Source organism: Rhineura floridana, chromosome 6 (assembly GCF_030035675.1).
Source record: "Rhineura floridana isolate rRhiFlo1 chromosome 6, rRhiFlo1.hap2, whole genome shotgun sequence".
In the NCBI taxonomy this organism is placed as follows: Eukaryota; Metazoa; Chordata; class Lepidosauria; order Squamata; family Rhineuridae; genus Rhineura; species Rhineura floridana.
In genome coordinates, this window is record NC_084485.1 from 33514062 (window position 1) to 33535724 (window position 21663).

Below are 21663 nucleotides of genomic sequence, written 5' to 3' on the forward strand. Positions count from 1 at the left end.
TTTCAACGGGCATTTGGGATAGAGAATGACCAGGATTAAGTGTCATAGGTTTGATGACTACATTATATGATTTTATTATTTTAAATTGTCCGCTGTTTTTAACCCATATTTTATGGTTTTAATTTTTCTCATAGTTTAATTCTTTTTTAATAGTATACTTCTGTATGTTTTAATTGGTGTTGTTTTTAGTTGTAAGCCGCTCTGAGTCCTATTGGAAAAAGGGCAGGGTAGAAATAAAGTTTATTATTATTATTATTATTATTATTATTATATTGGGAAAGTTTTCAAAGCAGGTTACAAATAAGACAAACTGCCCTCTTCAACAGTCCAGTAAAATTTAAACTTGTTTGACTCCTTAACTAGAAAAGTATAACACTGCAGCATGTACACATTTTAAAACTTCTATTCAAAAATTATTTGAAAGATAATTTGAAAGATAAAATATATAATATGCCATTTTTGCAAGTAATTAAGAAAACCTGCATGTACACATTTATTATAATAAAATTGTTTACTGTGTATGTCCACCAAGATCCTGCTGTGATCTTCTGTTGTAGTGCAATCCTATGCATATTTATTCAGAAGTCCCAATCCTATACAGAGAAAGTACTCTTTATGCTGCTGAAATATATATGCTTACTGAATTGCTGATGTGAGACAAGCAGGAAAAGGAAACTGTTCTCAGAACTTGAAATGGGGTTAAGCTGTTGCCTGCAGGTCAACAAATCTTATCAATCACAACCCTGACTTCACTTATTGGCTAAAAACCTGAAAGGGCAGGGATTAGAGCAGCAGGTACTAACAGAAGTTGTGTGTGTGTGGGGTGACATTTTGGTTTATATCCTTTGAACCAGACTCCTAGAAACTTAATTTTTAAAAAAATGAAAGCTAAGTGTCCGGAGATTAAGGTGACTGACCTGGAGACCCAGAGAGGACCCCCAAAACCTGGAGTCTCTGGGTGAAAACTGGAGACCTGGCAACTCTAGTTCAAAAGTGAACTAATTCCAGTTCTGGTTCATACCCTTACAAAATGAACTAGTTCATGTCCAGTTCAGTTCAATATTCAGGTTCATCCAAATGATCCATGGCAAAAAAAATTCAGCATTTGTAACGTTATAAGTGCTGTTCTTGAAGAATAAAATATACTTAAGACAACTAAGAAAACATACACATACACAAGGTGGAATGTGAATTGTTTAATTTATTTTTCTTAACAATTGTGATCTATAAACTTAAAGGCCCAAAGGCTTGTAAAGAGGAAAAAAAACACTTAAGACAATGAACTAGAAATTATTCAAAGTTCTATCCCCAAAAGAAAGTAATTCATGTTCAGTTCATTCAGCAATTATGGGAGCTATTTTTGGGTATGATTTAGAGATTTTTAAAAATAATTCAGTTAACTTTATTAAACTGAACAAGTTCATTTGAAGCGATGAGTTTCTCTACTGGCAAGCATGGTTTTCCTGGCAAGTATTGCCTTATGCCTACTGTGATCCTTCATCAGCCCTCATGTCAGTTAAATAGGATGGCAGACCTCTCCCTCTCTCCCACAATTGGGCTTCCACTACAGTCACCTAGGCTTGGACTTTACCAAAAGTACCAAGCCTACCTGGGATTGAAGTTTCAAACTTCCCTTAATGCAGGCTTTTAAAACTCTTAACTGGAGGGTCCAAAAGATCAAAAGACTTCTGCAAGTCAAAGCCTTCTCCAACCCAGGACCTTGATCCTTCATTTGTTTCTCCTACCCTCCTACCCCAAAAGGCAGGATTTGTGGGAAAGGAGAAGTCTTAGCAGGGCAGCCTGATGGGAAAAGGCGTTCCTGACTCACAGTTGTATTATTCTAGAAAAAAGGTTATAATTAAAAACACAAATTTATTGTAAATATGCCCTCCCACCATATGGATTTGAGAAACACCCAAGATAAATAGGCAAGTAGGGATCACCCTTTAAAATAAGTAGGTAGCAGGGCCTTCCCTCAGTTTCATTCCTGTAGCTCTTAGTCAAAATGGCTTCCAAGGCCCTGGAAGCCATCTTCTTTTCCCATGTGCCTCCCCTCCACCACAGTCTGCATTCAAGTCTTGAACACCTTGACACTCCTTACAGTGTGTGTGGGAAAACTTTGGCCTGCCTTTTGAAGTATAACTTCCATCAGCCCTAGCAAGCATGGCCAATGTTCAGAGATGATGGAAGTTGTAGTTCAGCAATATCTAGCAGGCCAAATGTTGAAATAACTGGTCTAGTTAAGCCATGTGGGTTACATAGGGTTGCCAGGCTCAGGGCCTGAGAATGATTCTATAACTTTCAGAGAAGAGGAAATTAAGCCAAGTGCAGGTTTTCTTGCAACACTGTAATGGGAAAAACCACAAGGTGAAATTCTCCCTTCCCCCTGCACAACTTTTAAAGATACAGAAGACCTCTTCGAGGCGCGGCCTGACAACCAAGAGGTCTTCTGTATCTTTAAAAGTTGTGTAGGGGGAAGGGAAAATTTCACCTTGTGGTGTTTCCCATTACAGTGTTGCAGGAACACCTGCACTTGGCTGACTTTTCTCTTAAAGATACAGAATCATTTTCAGGCCCTGAGCCTGGCAACCCTATGTAACCCACATGGCTTAACTAGACCAGTTATTTCAACATTTGGCATATTATTTCAACATTGCATAGGCACAAGTTTTGTTTTAAAACAGTGCCATCACAGAGTCTAGTGGAGAGCACAAACAGCATCTAAATCTGAATTTGCTTTCCCCCAAATGTAAACTGGGGCCAAGCAGCATTAAAAGGGCATTTCAGAGGGCACGATTTTGAGTTTGCTGGGGGGCAGGGAATTTATGAGGTCTAGGGATTTTTCCATATGTTAAAAAATTCCCTGACTCAGCCCATATTAAAAGCTTTTGGAACAAGTTTCCTTAGGAAGTGTGTTTCCCTTGTCTTTTAAACACTGTTTTGCATGAGAAAATATTCCCTGTACTGCATCCCAAGTTCTGCTGCTGGAGAAAATAGAATAATAATAATAATAATAATAATAATAATAATAATAATAATAATAATAAAATTTTATTTCTAGGCCGCCTATCTGGCCGAATTAACGGCCACTCTAGGCGGCGTACATAGACTAAAATATAACATAGAGTAAAATATAACATATAATACTAAACAAAACCCCAGTAGTCTATAGACATCCCGAGCAGCAGGTTCACACACACACACGGTCTCTGGCCCCTTCAGCAGTTGCTGCTTTTGTAGCTGGAAAGAGACAGGGCCCCACCCTTCCAGGCCAGGTGGAAATCAGCCAGAAATGCAGGGAGCAGGTCTTGCAGAAACTCACACAGGTAGATGGTCTCTGGCCCCTTCAGCAGTTGCTGCTTTTGTAGCTGGAGAGAGACAGGGCCCCACCCTTCCAGGCCAGGTGGAAATCAGCCAGAAATGCAGGGAGCAGGTCTTGCAGAAACTCACACAGGTAGATGGTCTCTGGCCCCTTCAGCAGTTGCTGCTTTTGTAGCTGGAGAGAGACAGGGCCCCGCCCTTCCAGGCCAGGTGGAAATCAGCCAGAAATGCAGGGAGCAGGTCTTGCAGAAACTCACACAGGTAGATGGTTAAGTTTGGAGCAGAAGAAGCCAGCAGCCCTTTCTGGCACATGGCCAAGGATTGCAAAAGGAGCAGGAGGTGGGTGGAGAAGGTGTGTTCTTGGTAGGGGCGTGAGGGACATTTTTAATAAGGTGTGCAAAAAGTGCTTGTCGCTAACACCTTCTAATGGGATCTTTGTCAGGCATATCTAAGCTTGAAGCAGGCAGCAGGTGCTTATAGACCTTTCTTCTCTTCGCCATCATTCTAGAGCCACGTTGCAAAAGTCTTCAGCTTCAATAATGCAACTACAGCCACATCTTTACTATACATTTAAAGCAATATCATACCACTTTAAACAATCATGGCTTTCCCCCAAAGAATCCTGTGATCTGTAGTCTTGTCAAGGGTGCTGAGAGTTGTGAAGAGACCCCCATTCCTCTGACAGAGCTATAATTCTCAGAGTGGTTTAACAACCAGTCCCTCTTACATGGCAACTCTGAGAATTGTAGTTCTGTGTGGGGATTAGGGGTCCCTTAACAATTCTTAGCACCCTTCACAAACTACAGTTCCCAGGATTTTTTGGAGAAACCCATGACTGTTTAAAATTGAATGTTTTAAATGTAAGGGGCCTTAGTTAGGATACTGCAATAATTCAGTTCAGGGAGTCCTTTGAGACCTGGGAGAAAACAGTATATAAGCACGATCCATCTTGCATAGCTGTTTCTTTAGAAGAGCAGGGTCTACCCAACATATATTTCCAGGCTTTGAAAGATTTATCTTGAAAGGGAGTGTATGAAATAAATGAAGGTTGGATATAATGGCAGAGGGATGGCAAAAAGCTACAGTCTTGGCAGGGGTGGTGGCAGGATGGTTGGAGGGAGGGGGAAAGAGAGCTGCTCCCATTCTCTAAAAACTCTCTTCCTAGATTCCAGCTTTCAGGGACTCCAAAGTTTATTTTTTTAAAGAAACATGCTGTTTAATATAATAAAAATGTCTAAGTGGTTTACATGAAAATAAAAATACAACAGCATTCAGTGACATTTCCTAAAAATGAGATAAAACTATCACAAATAAAACTGACTAGTGTGCAAAAGGGGGGGAAATTAAAAATCTTCATCCGAGAAAATTTGGCAAAGAAATTTGTTGACCTATAGAAACAAGAGTACCAGTTTTGTGTTAGTGGCTCCATAGGCTAGCCTATTAGTTCTCAAAGTGGATCTCATTTGGGAGAAATAGGCAGTTCCCAGGAGAGGTGGTGTGAACAGATTTTCTTTCTTGATGTCACATAGGGCCAAAGTAGATGTGACATTAATTAGCTGAACCTTACATGGACTCATATGTGAATGTATACATAATCATATGGCTGTGTGCATGTGTTCCTGTTTGATTCTGTTGTGTGCTCTGCTTCCTTCCCTGTTTTTTTACAATTTGACTGTGGAATCATGTATATCCTCATATTGCTCCCCTGTGATATTTGAGATTGTAGTGAATGAATGAATGAATGAATCTTTATTTTTACCTGCCCTTTTTCCAAACTGGAACTCAGGGTGGCTTACAAATAAAACTACATGTAGTTAAAAACATACAAAAATATACAATTAAGATACAATTAAACTATACGCAACCTTAAAACCATGAAACAGGCACTTAAAATACTAAAAAACAATTTAAAATAATACAAATAACAGCATAAAACAATAAACAAACCTTGTAGAGCCCAATCCTAAACACCTCCTATCTCAAAAGCCTGTCGGAATAAAAAAGTCTTTACTTGCCAACAGAAGTGCACTCTGTTCTGACCAGGCTTGAAGGCAGAGTTAGCAGGAGGGCTTGATGCCTGACTTCAGAGGGCCCTTGGCATGGTGCTGACAATAGTCCTCTACTCTGCCCCTAACTGGGACAGGGATAAATGGTAATGCCAAGGCATTACATTTTTGGTAACTTAAAATGGTGGTAAGCCACTGCAGATGGGAGCTGAGCTTGGCTCTCATTCAAAAGTGGCACTGCAGCTCATCACTGAAAAGCATATGGGGGCCTTGTGGGGAAGGGGATCAGTTGCAGTGTGACCAAGCCAGACAGGTGAGGGGCCATTTCAAGCCCGGCCAGTGCACAACTGATGGCTGGTGCCCACTCATTCCTCACAGCACACACTCTCAGCTGAGTAATGAGGTCCTTCTCGGGGATTGGGCTTGATGGAATCCTATGCTGTGTTGCACTGGTGGGGGCAAAATGAGAAGAGGTGGGGAGCACAGTTTGTTTGGCTGTTCGCTGAGTTTGATGGGAGCATGTTAACTTACACCATCCCACTTTCTGTAATATAATGCTGTTGTGAGGCTGGGACAGGAGACAAGTAGTTTAGGATTCAGACAAGATTTGATTCTCCTTCCACACCTTCCTTACACTCCTCACTTATTAGCCCTTTGGTGGATATAGGGGCGCACTGGTGTAATGTTATTCCAGCATTGGTCATAGATCCAAGATCTGCCAGTGCAGAGGGCTTAAACTGGCTTCTAAGCCTCTCTAGCCTGTGTGTGTGTGTCAGAGCTTGGAAGTAACTCGTTATTTTTAACGAGTTACTTGTAATTAGTTACAATTTTAAATAACGAGTGGGTAATTCCATTACATTTGGCAAGTAAAGGAACGACTAGTAATTTCCCTACTTTTCAGCTGCAACTTTAATGTTTCCACGTTAGGTTGGATGTTACTTGGGGGCGGGAACAAGGGGAAGTCAGCTCTTGGCTGTGATTGGTTAACACAAGACATGTGCCTCACACTGATTGGACCTCTGCGCAGACTCTCTCTTCCCTCGTGATCTGTGTTAGGAGGCACGAGGGAAGAGGTGAATAGGCAGGGCCTGCTAGGATCTGAGAGGACAAAATGGACGCCGGAGGAAAAAGCCAGGACAATGGAGAAGGCAGCAGCAGAATGGCGAAGAGCTGTGGAGGTGAGTGACGATGATTTGTGTGTGTATGTGTGTGCCCCGGTGTGTGTGTTTTCGGCTGGAGTCTCTGGTTTTGGGGGGGGGCCTCCGGCTCTCTGGCTACCACCCCTTACTCTCCGGACTCTCAGCTTCAATTTAAAAAAAAAAGTAAGTTTCTAGGTGGTCTAATTCCCGAGATATACACCAAAACATCAACCCCCCCCGCACAACTTTTTTTTAAACAGATCCATGCTCTAGCTACAACTCCCATCAGCCCAATCCAGTGACCATGCTGGCTGGGGCTGATGGGAGATGTAGTTTAAAAAAGTAACTTTTCAAAGCTCTGGCTGTAACCCCGCCCTTTCATGATTGTAGCCAATGATGCCAGAGTTGTGACTTGTTGATCCAGACATGCCTAGGCTGAACGTCAGAATATGGTGGCTTTGAGTTTTTTGCAGTTTGCGTAAGTAATATGGCTTAATGTTTTTTTTCATCTTCTGTCCAAGAGTCAGACCCTGGGCTATGAAATATGAAAGTATTTAATCCAATATCTGCTTTTCTGGGAGTAAAGCCATTTCTGGGAGTAAAGCATGTACCTGGAGTAAACCCCATTGAACTCCATTAGGACTTGCTTTTGAGTAGACATGGTTAGGATTGTGCTGTAAATTAATGGGACTTGTGAGTAAACAAAGTGCAGACTTGTGTTTGTGTTGTAAATCTCTCTCCCTCCAACCCTATTTTTAAAGAAATTAGGCAGGGGTTATCACAGTTTTTATTATGTAGGAAGCTAATACTCATTTTTTTAAAAAATGAACTTTATTTATTTATTTATTTTTCTTATTTGATTTATATCCCACCCTTCCTCCCAGTAGGAGCCCAGGGCAGCAAACAAAAGCACTAAAAACACTTTAAAAATCATAAAAACAGACTTTAAAATATATTAAAATAAAACAACTTTAAAAACATTTTTAAAAGCTTTAAAAACATTTTTTTTAAGAAAAAGTTTAAAAACATATTAAAAAGCAATTTCAACACAGACGCAGACTGGGATAAGGTTAAAAGAACAAGTTCCTTATCACTTGAGGCTGCAGTTTTCCCTGGTTGAGTAAGCCCCATTGAATACATTGGGACTTGCTTCTGAGTAAACAAACATAGGATTGCACTATAAATATCTTTACAGGTTATATAAATAAACATATTTGATAGTCATGCTTATATAAATATTTTCATAGAATCATAGAATAGTAGAGTTGGAAGGGGCCTATAAGGCCATCAAGTCCAACCTCCTGCTCAATGCAGGAATCCAAATCAAAGCATTCCCGACAGATGGCTGTCCAGCTGCCTCTTGAATGCCTCCAGTGTTGGAGATCCCACTACCTCTCTAGTAATTAGTTCCATTGTTGTATGGCTCTAACAGGAAGCTTTTCCTGATGTCCAGTCGAAATCTGGCTTCTTGCAACTTGAGCCCATTATTCTGTGTCCTGCACTCTGGGATCATTGAGAAGAGATCCCGGCCCTCCTCTGTGTGGCAACCTTTCAAGTACTTGAAGAGTGCTATCATATCTCCCCTCAGTCTTCTCTTCTCCAGGTTAAATATGCCCAGTTCCTTCAGTCTCTCCTCATAGGGCGTTGTTTCCAGTCCCCTGATCATCCTTGTTGCCCTCTTTTGCACCTGTTCCAGTTTGTCTGCATCCTTCTTGAAGTGCAGAGACCAGAACTGGACACAGCACTCAAGATGAGGCCTAACCAGTGCTGAATAGAGGGGAACTAATACTTCACATGATTTGGAAACTATACTTCTGTTAATGCAGCCTGATATAGCATTTGCCTTTTTTGCAGCCACATCACACTGTTGGCTCATATTCAGCTTGTGATCAACAACAATTCCAAGTTCCTTCTTGCATGTCGTACTGCTGAGCCAAGTATCCCCCATCTTATAACTGTGCATTTGGTTTCTTTTTCCTAAGTGTAGAACTTTGCATTTATCCCTGTTGAATTTCATTCTGTTGTTTTCAGCCCAATGCTCCAGCCTATCAAGGTCCCTTTGAATTTTCTTTCTGTCTTCCACGGTATTAGCTATGCCCCCCAATTTTGTATCATCTGCAAATTTGATAAGCATGCTCTGTACCTCCTCATCCAAGTAGTTAATAAAAATGTTGAAGAGCACTGGGCCCAGGACCGACCCCTGTGGTACCCCACTCATTACTTCCACCCAGTTTTGTCATGCTGTGTCCCTATAAGTATCCAATTGCATACTATGGTTGTACAATACTTCCTTTACATTTTAAGTATGCCTTGGGGTAGTCATGGTTCTCCATTGTTTTCATCCTGAGGGGCAGATAGGCTGAGAAATGGTGAGTAGCCCATGGTCACCCACTACACTTTATAGCTTATTTCCATTTTGAAAAATTAATTAAAACAATTTACATGCAGGCAAAATTTATTAAGCGGATTCACACAATATGTGTAAAGCACATCCAACTCGCATTTAAAGCGCATGACTTCCCCTAAAGAATTCTGGGAAGTGTCATTTCCCCCTCACAGTTATAGTTCTCACCACTCTTAACAAACTGCAGTTCCCATGATTCTGTGGTGGGATTCATGTGCTTCAAATGGGTGTTGAATGTGCTTTAAAGGAATGGTGTGGATCTGCCCTAGGTATGATGTTCATTCAAGAGTGAATTGAAAAGAACAATTTTAAAAGATACTTCTTACTCTTACTCATTTTTCAGACCTCTTTCTGAAGTAAAGGGTCAAATCTGTAAAAACATTTGGAGCAGCCACATTAAAAGATAAGGGCAGGGTATTCCAGGCAGGGGGTTGCCAACCCTGCTTGGATATGGATGTCTTTGCAGAAGAACCCTAGTCAAGGTTTACCAACAGCACAGTCCAAACTATATCTACTTAGAAGTCAGTCCTGGTGAGTTCTATGGGGCTTAATCCCTTAGTAAGTGTGTTTAGAATTGCAGCCTTCAGGAGCCTCCATCTTTACTCCCCAAAGCTCCCATCTAACATCTCCACTACACTAGGCTCCTTTGTCTCTGCTGTGGCCTTCTGGTGACTGCCCTAGCCTGAAGGCACTTAACCCTTCTTGCTGAAAGCAAGTAGGCTAGATTAAATGTTCCCTACCCAGGCTCATATATATAAAAGATAAAAGATAAACGGCATTTTGTCAAAAGTATTTTTGTCTACATTTTATACCTCATCCTTGGTTTTCCAAGCTTGGCATGGAATGCTTCTCATACAGAATTAATTTGAAATGCTGCATATTTATTATCATAATTATCATATTCAAAATAAAAAATATATGTACCACCTTCAAGTTGATTCCAACTTATGGTGACCCTATGAATAGGGTTTTCATGAGGCTGAGAGGCAGTGACTGGCCCAAGGTCACTCAGTGAGCTTCATGGCTATGTGGGGATTTGAACCCTAGTCTCATTTTGTTCTCACAACAACCCTGTGAGATAGTAGGTTAGACTGGCCCAGGCAGGGTTATTCAGTGAGCAAAAATGATGCAAATAGGATCTCTTTTAATTGTGCTATCGACCTGCTTACTTCCACTCTGACTGGGGGATCTTGCAGCATGGGGAAGAGATGGGGGCACATCACAGCTGAAGTTCACCCATATAGGAGCATTATCTCTTGTTTATTACAGAGACGCCTGTTGCAGGTTTTGCTGCTGAGAGCAGCAGTCAGTTAGTGCGGCCACTTGAGTCACAGCTTGTTGATCCTGAGGAGGCAAAACTAGAAAGTGAGGTTCAGAAAGGAGGCCCTGTGCACGAGGAGGAGGAGGGCATGAAGCAGTGCCAGTTGCCCACAGCCACATCTGCAGAACAGCAAGTACCATGGTTTGGCTTTGAGAAAGCTTGTACATTTGTGAGCCAGAGTGGGAAAAATGTTGTTGTACGATGCAATTACTGCCTTCCAAGGATCAAAAATCTGAGATCAGCTGTTTCCTCCTCATCCAATGTGAAGAAACATTTTGAGGTAAGCCTTTGTCATGCTGGTCCTCAAAGAGTGTCCATTGTCTATTTATGTTTAAATTGTGAAGTTCCTCTTCCAATTTTTCTTGGATTCATGCTTTGTTCTTCTTCCTCAGAGGGCACACCCTGAGAAGCTGAGAGCAATTGAAGAAGCAATAAAGGCAAGGAGACGTGGCCTTCCTGAACCAATGCATAACACCCTCCTCCCAAAATGCTGAAGCAGCAGCAGACAACCCTTGAGAGGTGGGGATCTGGCAGGGAGCCTGTCACCCAGAGCAATCTCGACAGGAGAATCATTGATTTCATTGTAGAGGAGACATTACCACTTCAGACTGTGGACAAACCATCATTAATTAATCTGGTTCGCATTGGACTCCCCAAAGATCTCACCATCATATGTGCCAAGACTCTGAGAGACAGAATTGAGAAGAGAGCATGCCACATGAGAGAAACTCTTGCAAACCGAATGGGTGCTGTGGCATATATAGCAACCACTGCAGATTGTTGGACCATTGGCAAGAAGAGTTACTTTGGAGTAACAGCCCACTGGATCAACCCAACTACCCTGAAACGTGAGGTCGGGGCCTTGGCTTGTGAGCATCTGAAGGGGCGCCATACATACGATGTCCTTTCAAAAGCACTGCATGATGTACATGTGCAGTACAGGATCCACAACAAAGTTATGTGCACTACTACAGACAATGGCTCCAACTTTGTGAAAGCGTTCAGGGTTTTCATGGCCAAAGAACCAGTGGAAGCTGCAGGCACCAGTGACGATGATGGTGATAACCAGGAGGAGGAGGAGGCTGAGGTGGAGTTTGTGCCTATCTGTGAGATCCTGGACACAGGACCTGAGGCAGAGGAAGAAGCTGCAGACTCAGGAGAGGATTTTGTTTTACCACCACACCAGAGATGTGCTAGCCACACCCTCAACCTTGTGGCAACACAAGACATAGAGGCCATGCTTTCTGACTCCTCCAAAAGTAGTCTTCTTGGTCCTTTCAAGAAACAGTTTTGTTCCTTGATGGGAAAGTGCAGCAAGTTGTGGTCCAAGCAGAACCAGTCAGCCCAGATTGCTGAGTATATCCATGCGCAATGTGGTGTGTATCTGAAGGTACTGAATAAGACCAGGTGGAATTCCACCTTTGATGCGTTGAAGCAACTACATGAGCTCCTGTCAACTGTGCCACTAAAAATGCATGCCATAATGGACCGCTGCTCCTTGTCCAGGATCACAGCTGCTGAGATTGAAGTGGTACAGGAATACACAGAGATTATGGAGCCACTAGCCCAGTCCCTAGATATCCTGCAACGGGAGAACGGCACGTTCATGGGGTATTTGCTACCAACGCTCTGCAATCTGGACCGCAAGTTAGAAGGACTGGAAAACAAACCTGAGAGGTACACATAATGTTTTCAGCTGCTGAGAGGTGTGCACGAAGCCCTAAGAAAGCGGTTTGCAGCTATCTGGGAGGACAAGAGGCTTCTTCTGGCAGCCTGCCTACACCCTCACTTCAAACTAGATTGGCTGGAATCGTGTCAGGCCACCACCCATACCAACAAGTAAGAACATTAGGGAAGCCCTTTGGGTGGATTACTCCAAGGGAAATGTTGTCTCAAGGGAGGCATCAGAGGGCTTAAGGTGGTAGGCAGGGACTGGGCCTTTTCTTCCTGGGGCTCCTCATCACAACCTTGGGTTGCTGCAGGTAATCCTTAAGGGTCTGCTGTGCTGCCCCATGAGTGTGGTGACTTGGTCACCTTCCTACCTTCCATGTCATCATCCACAGGCTCAGGCTGGACCATGAACCAGGGGACATGACAAGCATCAGGAAATGAAGAGCAGATGATGGTTTCCTAACATATATGTGTTAACATATCCTCTCTCTTTCTTAGATACACAATGGAAGCCTTGCTGAAAGCTGAAATAAAGATGGGTGTACTTAATGAGGACAGTGATCAGTCTTCAGATAAAGACCAGGAAGGAGATGACTTAGAAGATGACTTCTTTAACTTTCTGCCCCAGGGCAAGAAGTCAGCAGTGGACACTGCTGAGGAGGAACTGGTGAGGTACCTGAGGTCTCCCAGCAGGGAAGTGTCATCACTCCATGGCTTTCCACGTGTGCTGCGGTGTTTTTTGCAGCACAACACAGGCATGCCTTCAAGCGCCGCAGTAGAACGCCTGTTCAGTACTGGTGGCAACGTAATGACTGTAAAAAGACATTCCTTGTCTGACATGCTCTTTGAGCATCTTGTTCTTTTGAGACATAACAGAAACATATTATAAAAGCATTTCAAGTGTAAAATTTGATTTCAAGAGTTGGGGTATCTTCATTGCTTGGGGGGATGTGAGATTCTGTTATGCCATTATGTTAATCTTATGGATAAATTTTTTTATTCTACTACCCCCTGTATGTGTGTGTTTATTTTTAATATTGTTTTAGGCTTCTTAGATGTGCAGCAGCCAAGGCCAGCACCTTGTAGGAGTTTTTTTAAAAAAGAAACTGAAATGTAATTGTAGTGATTACTTTTGAGAAAAAGTAAAGTAATCAGTTACTTTCAGAGCAATTGTAATTGTAACGGTAATTACTACTTTTTTGGGCCAAGTAATTGTAACTGTAATTTATTACTTTTTAAAAGTAATATTCCAAGCTCTGGTGTGTGTGTGATTGATTGATTGACTGATTAATTTCCCACCCTTCCCAGCAGAAGAAGCACAGGGCAGCAAACAAAACACTAAAAACACTCTAAAATATCTTAAAAACAGATTTTAAAATATATTAAAATAAAACATCGTTAAAAGCATATTAGAACAAAATATCTTTGAAAATGTAAAAAAAAAAGCTTTAAAAACATCTTACAAAGCAATTCCAACACAGACGCAGACTGGGGTAAAGTCTCTACTTAAATGGCTTGTTGAAAGACGAAGGTCTTCAGTTGAAAGAGGAAGGTCTTCAGTAGGGGAAAGAAAAGATAACACAGATGGTGTCTGATAGTTAAGGGGAGAGCATTCCAAAGGGTATGTGCCACAACACCAAAGGCCCGCTTCCTATGTTGTTGTCTTTTCTTTCCTATGTTGTTACTTTTCTTAATTTTAATTGCTGTTTTAATTTTAATTGCTATTGACTGATTCTTTAACACGTTGATTAAAAAGCATCAAGGGGTGCTTTTTGCTCCTACAATAGTTTGGACACAGAGGAAATCTTACTATAACAAAAACTGAAGGGGTATATGTGGGGGGTATTATGGCTGTTGTTTGTTAATTTGGTTATTTTTGGTGTTACTTCTCATGTGGGCAGGGTAGTTATTTTATGGTGAGTGATTTTTGTGGACAAACACTTATAACTTATATTTGTTTTGTTTTAATGAATCTTTATCGCATACAATATTTTGTATGTTATTGGCCCTGTAAATTGCTTCAGGACTCGTTTTTTCAGTGTGAAGGAATGCGTACATTGAATACACAACTTAATTGAAATGAAATTATTTAGGCTGCAAAGCTGATGGCTTCGTGTATGTTGCTTCCGCATTTGAATGAAGGCAAATCGCTTCAGTTGTGTCTCAGAAGCAGTGAGGGCCAACTTTCACTTTTAAAAAAACGTAGATTTAAAGTTTGAGACACTTCCACGGGAAATTCTCCTGCAGAAGCTCCACTGTTGTATCCTTGCATAACTCCCATTCCTTTCGATGGGGTTTATACAGGAGAATATGCCGTGGATTGTTTCACTGGACCTCTCCTCCTACTGCTTTAAACAGTTTGTCTGATAAGTGGGCATTATCCTACAGCCAATAGCTGCTAAGTAGGCCTTTGTTTCACTTTTTAACTTTAGAGGTTTAACTATATGGAAGAAACCCCTCTGATATTGCTCTATAAAAGGAAACTACATTCAGAGTGGACCCATTGACATTAGTTGACATGACTAAGTTGGGTGTCTTGAATTTCAATGGGTCTACTCTACTCTGACTAGGGATGGACAAGAAATTCGATTCAGTTCGCATTTCAAGCTAAATCTATAAAATTTGCACTTTCTGAAACAATATGAGAGCTGAAACACAGCCATCCTTCAAAATTCACACTTTTTTATTTTGCAGTTTGCCAATCAAACAATGTTTACAAAAATGCATATGTTAGGGGAAAGTACATAAAAGTTAATGTATGAGTGAAAACAACATACAAAAATGCATCATATGATGAGAAATTGCTTGCAAAAGTGTTTACATTAGTCAAAACTGCCTACAAAAATGTGTTAGGAGAAATTCACACAAAAATGTTGGAGAATTTTCAGGAGGATTTTTTTTTAATCACAAATTGCTGGAGTATTGTGGAGAACTGAATTTAAGACTGGAAAAATGAGAAACTGAGAGAACCAAAATTGACAGATCTTTCTATCCCTAATTCTGAGTAAAACTTTGTTGGTTACAATCCTATAACACTCTGATCTTCCTTCTGTGTCATAATAGAGGTGATTGTGTAACTGAGGAAAAATCCTTTTTCTTTTTTGGAAATCATTACATGGTTAGAAAATTAACCCAATCCCAAGACTTTTAAGAACGTGTGTAATAATGACTAAAAAAATGATCTGAACTTTAATCAAGTGGGATAATTATTTATTTTCCAACAATCATGTGGACTAACTCAGAGGCTCAGGTGGAGGTAAATGGCAGCTGCCATGAGGCTGTACTCTATAAGGCAGGGGTGGGGAATCCTCCATGGCCCTCCATGTTGTTGGACTACATACCCCACCACCCTTGACCATTGGTGATGGTAGCTGGGGCTGATGGCAGCTGGAGTCCCAAACAACATCTGGAGGTCCACAGGTTGTCCCCCCCCCAAATTTTAGAGCAAAACAAGACAAATGTGAAACTTGCTCAGGGTGGGGGAAGAAATCCTATTTTGCAGTTCAATTTCCCAATACTGAGCAACATATTTACATGAATGGGGCTGTATGTACTGCTCCACTGATCTGAAAGTAGTCAGAAGGGTGCTGCAACACTTTTCTGACACTGACCAAAGGTGGTCAAGGAAGGATGCTATCTACATCTCTCCTTCATTTCCATGGGAACTGGTGCACTTTGACCATATCTGCCACATGGACACACAGAACGTGGACTTTGATTTTCCAATGTCTTACCTTAAAAATGAAAGATGGGAAATTGGATTGCTCCAATAGATTTGGGCCTGGAAATCCAAAGTTGGAAGAGAAAGAGTGAATGAATGACTAGGCTATTAGTCAGATCTTTAGGTTTGCACAAATCTATTATTTGAATTGCCTGTGAGATTATATGTCTCTACAGCTAAGACTCAAAACTGAATAAATCTGAGAGTTTCATGAATGTTGTTTGTACATTTAAATACAGGCAAATCAGCTCAGTTGACTTTGCTGCAGAATATGTGATTTGATTTGAAAGCATTTCCTGAATTTGAAGAGTGATGCCATATAATGGAGCAGCACTGCTATTTCTCTTTGCTAGCCCAGTTTCTGCTTTTTGTATTTTCAGTGGGTCATTGAATATAATTCTTTCCTGTTGTCTGCCATTTAAAGATATGGCCATATGGTCTCCATTCTTCTACATACACTTCTGACTGATCAAGCTGAAAGCCAGTGGGAAATGCTATTATTGCCACGGGTCTTTTCAACTTCAGATCCTTCACCGGGATATTGAGGATGTTCAGGAGACCAAAATGGCTCTGATTCCTTACTCTTTTGTTCGATCTGCCATCATTGATCAAGAATGAGTTTCATCCACCTGAGCAATGTCTTTGATCTAAAGATGTTTTGGCCACTCTAGACCCAGACATGAAAGGATCCTGTTGAGTATTCACAAAAGCCATAAATGACTAGAAACCATGTTTTAATAATGCTTAACACTCATGTAGCACTTTTCAAGCGTTTAAAGTATTTTGTGTACACTCTCAGTAATGCAATTGTTAATAAAATAGATCAGCATATTATCCCATATGGCAGGGGAACCTTTTTGACCTGGTGGACAATATCATTATCTGTCCTTATTGTGTAAGCCAACTCTGGCCACCTGTCAAAGTCTCTTGTGCAGTGCTTCCGAAGGGCCCCAACACGCCAGCTGTTTGTCAGGTGCCTGGGGACCACATCAAAAGGGGCTGCCGCATATGGATAGGGGTAAACATGAGAGGCAGTGCCTTACCTGCCCTAAGACTATCTTAAAACAGATCTACGATCAGGACGCAAAGCTAGACAGTTTAGTAATTGCTACCTCAAAATTTTCCAAATGGTTTTCTCAGATCAAACCTAACCAAGTGTGGCCCCACTACCTGGATATTTTGACAAGTGCCCCCCTCCGAAGAGCATATACTGAACTCCGTTTTCAGGTGATGCCCTTGGCGTATCTCTATGGCAGATACCTAGTCATCCCTCACGCCGACAGGCTATGCATAGCAGGCTGTAAAGTCCTGGAAGATCTAATACATTATATGCTAGAATGCCCATTGTTTTCTATCCCAAGAGCGAGATTTATACTACCACTAATTCAACCAAACAATAGTAGTACTCACATAGTGATTTCCCTATTATCTTCCTTTCAACCATGTATAATAATTCCTATTGCCAATTTTGCTTTGGTAGCTAAGAAACTTAGAGCCTCCTTCGTCACGAACAGTTGTTGTAACCAAATTGTTTGAATTTTTCTGTATTTTAACTCAGAACGTTTTATTTCATTTTGTATAAATGTTTATAGTTCCTTTTGTAACAGCCAATGGCTATATGCAAATTATTAAATAAAGTGAAGACTTAAAATGAAGACAGACACAAATTCTAAGGGTCAAACTATGTGAAGTTTAGTTGCATGAATATTTTGCCTGATTTTTTCTTTAATCTAAAGCAGCAGTAGGAAGCCGCAGTCTGGATTAGAAATTCACACACGGGAAAAGAGATGGTTATCTTCCCCCACCCCCACACACCGGTGGGGTTTCAGTCTGCAAGGGGAAAGACACCATGTATCGCTTTCATTTCTTCCATGGGGCAAAAAGCAACTTGGATGGATGATCACTTCTGATCTCAATTATAGCTTCTCAAATCTGCTTTGGGTGGGGGGAAAATCATACAAAACATTAATGGGACTGAGAATCAAATGTAACTTGGCAGTAAGAGCTACAGAAGTGATTTGAACACACTGCATTTCCAAAGTATGCTTTTAGGGCCAAAAATGCGCCTTCTAGCCATTTTCATCACACTTGGGGGAAACTGCATGTGTTTGTCAGTTGCATTAATGTTTTCCATTAAGGTCTTTTATCCAAAGCATTGTGTGTCATTAAGGATCTTGTGAGATTGCTCATATCAGCTGAGGACACCCTCTTGGTTATGTTATCTGAGCACTGTGTTTTTGATGGTGTGGACACAGAGAGGCAATTTCAATGGCAGCCCCATAATGGTGAAACTCTCTTGTCCTTTATGTGGGGAATATTTTGGATTCTTTAAATTGCTGCTTACCTTGATCCCTAGAAATGAGCCTGGCCATAAATTCAAATATATAAACTGAGCTGTCCTTGGACAAATAGTCACACCAACCTCAAGTCTCCATCTGCTTTTTTTTCCCCCCAAAGAAAAGTTGAAACATATTTTGTGAGGTTAGTATTGAAATGGATATGAATAACATAAAGGTTTTAAAGGGCTTTGCATGTTCCAAAGTGCTTGGAAACTATTTATAATATTTTCTCTTACTTTTTCTCATTTGAATTCCTTGCAGGAAGGGAAATGCCTCTACGTAATTCTGGTGATGGCCTTATACTGGTGCACTGAAGCCCTGCCATTGTCTGTGACTGCACTACTTCCCATAGTTCTCTTCCCCTTCCTTGGTGTTCTCCCAGCCAACAAAGTTTGCCCCCAGTATTTTTTAGACACCAACTTCCTCTTCCTGAGTGGCTTAATCATGGCAGCTGCTATCGAAGAGTGGAATCTACATCGTAGGATTGCACTGAGAATCCTTATGTTGGTGGGAGTCCAGCCAGCCAGGTAAAGGATGAAATAAACGAGCTTGTGCTTGAAATTTGAACCCGTCTAGACATCTTTATTGTGCATTCATGATAACCTGTGTTCATAATGCTGTTGGGGCAATCACACGCAATTCCACTTTCAATACTGTTTTTGTACCTGCAAAGGTTTTGGAGCAGTCACCCTGCTTCATTTCCAATCAGTGCATATCCCATAAATTCCTGCTGAAATCCCATAACTTTTCATACCACAAATGTACTGGTTTACTTTTGTCCTGCTTTTGTTGTGTTATAGACCCTGTGGGCAGCCATAATGTGGTAGTATTGAGGAAGCACTGCAGAACAAACTAAAGCAGAATAAATCCACCATTAATGTGCTATTATTAGGCCTCTCCAGACACATGTTTTATCTTGGGTGTATCAGCAATATGTTCTTGACATGCATTAGTGGTGGATTTATTCTGCTTAAGTTTAGGGGCCCAAAGCGTCAAGAACATGTTGCAGAATACCCCTGCAATAAAACACCAGTCTAAAGGGGCCCTTTGTATCAAAACACAGAAAATAGGTCACCTACTTGCCCTTGCATCCTGGGCAGTAGTGGGAATTGGACCCAAAGGTGGAGCAATTGGGTGATGACAGGGAGAAGGGGGCCTGCGAAGGATCCAGCAGCGCTCTAGGCTTTTAAGTTGCTTTAATTGCTTTGCAGGCTTTGAGTGTTGCAATTGGTGGTGTTTTAAGGTGCTTTATGTAAGTTGCCTTGAGCTTTGGAAAGCCAGGATACAAATATTATACATAAATAATGGAATAAACAACCCATATCTCCTTCAAAGCTACAGTCTCGGTCCCCTAGGAAGAAATTATGGGAGTTGAATAGGTCTGGCTTATTGATATAGATATGTTCACATGGGCAAAGAATGGTGCTGCTTCAGTGTTAAGCTACCTGCCACATTACCTGGGCTTCTCCATCTTCAAGATACAGCCGGTACCTAGAACAGGATGACCAGCCCTACTATATAGCAGAATGTGGCTGATCAGGGGTGTCACTACCAGGGTGCGGAGGGTGCGGCCTGCACCCGGGTGTCACCATGAGGGGGGTGACACCCAGAGCCGCCCCGCCCTGCGCTGTTGCCCGGCAAGGCTGCTCCAACTCTTCCTCCTCGGAGGCGGGCGGGTGGGTGGGCTAGACTGGGAGCAGTGTTGGCGGGGCGAGGGAGGCGTGCCGGCATTCCCAGGCCTTCTCCGGCTGGGTGCCCCTCTGGCGTGCGCCCTCCCAGGGGCATGGACGGGGTGGCTGGCCTCAAATGCGCGCACACGCAAGCCCGGCCACCTCGTCCATGGCCCTGGGAGGGCGCGCACCGGAGGTCCGCACACACCCCCGCACTCCCGCTAGTGACAACGCTGTGGCTGATGCCTGAGGTTCCCCTCAGCAGCAAGTTGCCCTTCTGGAGGGAATGCAACAGATCTTAGTGTTTTATATAGTAGGCAGTGGCATGGGATTGGCCCTCGGAGATCACCTGTTTCTCCCAGGAGGATTCTAGTCTGTGGTGCTAGTGTCCTGGTTTCAACTTGCTTGTAGTTCCTTCACTGGCCAGCAGGGAAACAGAAAACTAGGAACTGTAGAACCCTGGTTTGAGCCTGAAATCTGGTTTGAGCCCCTCTCCATTGAACTGCTGTTCCTTCTTATCTCCTGATCGGTTTCTTCCGTCAGTGCCCTTAAATGTTATGGCACATATATAGGATCACAGGTTTTACATCCTGCATTAATTAATGTATTAATTAATTAATTAATAATGTCATTCTCTTGATCTGCATTTATAATTATTAATGCAGATTAAAATGCTAAGGCATTTAAAGTGATTTAAGTATCAAGTAAATTACATATTCATATGCAACAAGGGACTCGGTTAGCTATACAGAAGCAGTAATTTAAATATATGTCTGTGAATGATTCATGATTCAGCCAAAATTTAATTACTTCTAATTTTTATTAATTTCATCTGGACAAAAGTCTGCCAACCTATGTAGAGTCACTTTGGAGTAACTCAGTGGGATTTACCTCTGAATAAATATCCTTAAGGTTGTGTTGCACCAACATGAGTAAGGCTGCAGTCGTATTCCCACTTACCTGGGACTAATTGAGACTTACATTGAACTAAATGGGACTTACTTCTGAGTAGATTTGATTGCATTGAAACTCTCCTTTTGAAATCAATGGACGCTACATGCTTAAATTGGGCCACATCACATCCTTGAAAAGTTATTAATGGAAATACCTTTATTCTTAACACATTTTTAGCAGTTTAAAAAAAAGAAAAAAGAAAAACAAATTGAAAATTCTCAGCAATAATTTATTACACATTCTAAATATGAAATCATAGAGATATGGAGTTTACTGAGAAAGTGAATAAAGGGTTGTACTCAACTCACCCTACTCAGAATAAACCCATTGAAATTAATGAACCTTAGGTAAAAATGGAAATGGACTACCTTCAAGTCGATCCCGACTTATGGCTACCCTATGAATAGGGATTTCATGGTAAGCGGCATTCAGAGGGGGTTTACCATGGCCACCCTCTGAGGCTAGTCCTCCCCAGCTGGCTAGGGCCTGCTCAACTCAGCTGCACAAGCCAGCCCCTTCCTTGTCTGCAACTGCCAGCTGGGGGGCAACTGGTCTCCTTGAGACTATGCAGCTCGCCCACGGGTGGCAGGACACGTAACCCCTGAGCCACTCACTGTGGGGGTGATCTTTAGCTGGCCCTTTACACCTAGGAGACATGAGTGGGGATTTGAACTCACAGACTCTGGACTCCCAGCCAGGCTCTCCTCCCCACTGTGCTATCATGTCTATTAACTTCAGTGGTCTACTGTCAACTGGACTAGTATTGAATACCTCCCTGTGTGACTAATGGTTCTCAATTCAGTGCTGACCCAGAGAAATGTGTATGTAAAGTGTATAGAACTCTTTAAATGCTCTTTGATCATATGCAGGATTATGGTGATGAAGATGATGGTGTCCTAATTTTTATTAAGAAATCCTAATAAAATGTACTAAAGCAAATCCAGTTGGCTCAAGGGACCTGTCCCTCCTCTATCATCTACAGTGATAGATCTGTCTGTCCTCCAGCAGTCCAGGTGCTTGCTGCATGGAATTTGTTGATTCATATGTGCTGGTGGATCCTGATGTCTCTCATGATAGAAGTGCTTCTGTTGAACACCTGGGTTAGGGAACGTATAGT

At 41.8% G+C, this 21663-nt stretch overlaps 1 protein-coding gene across 2 annotated transcripts in view; it reads left to right on the forward strand.

Moving 5' to 3' along the window:
* Nucleotides 1-21663, forward strand: part of SLC13A3 (solute carrier family 13 member 3) — an 83329-nt gene that overhangs the window by 17966 nt on the left and 43700 nt on the right. For both annotated transcript variants that reach the window (XM_061631397.1, XM_061631398.1), the window contains exon 2: nt 18184-18449. In XM_061631397.1, the coding sequence (XP_061487381.1) occupies nt 18184-18449 (266 nt within the window). The remainder of the gene's footprint in view (nt 1-18183; nt 18450-21663) is intronic.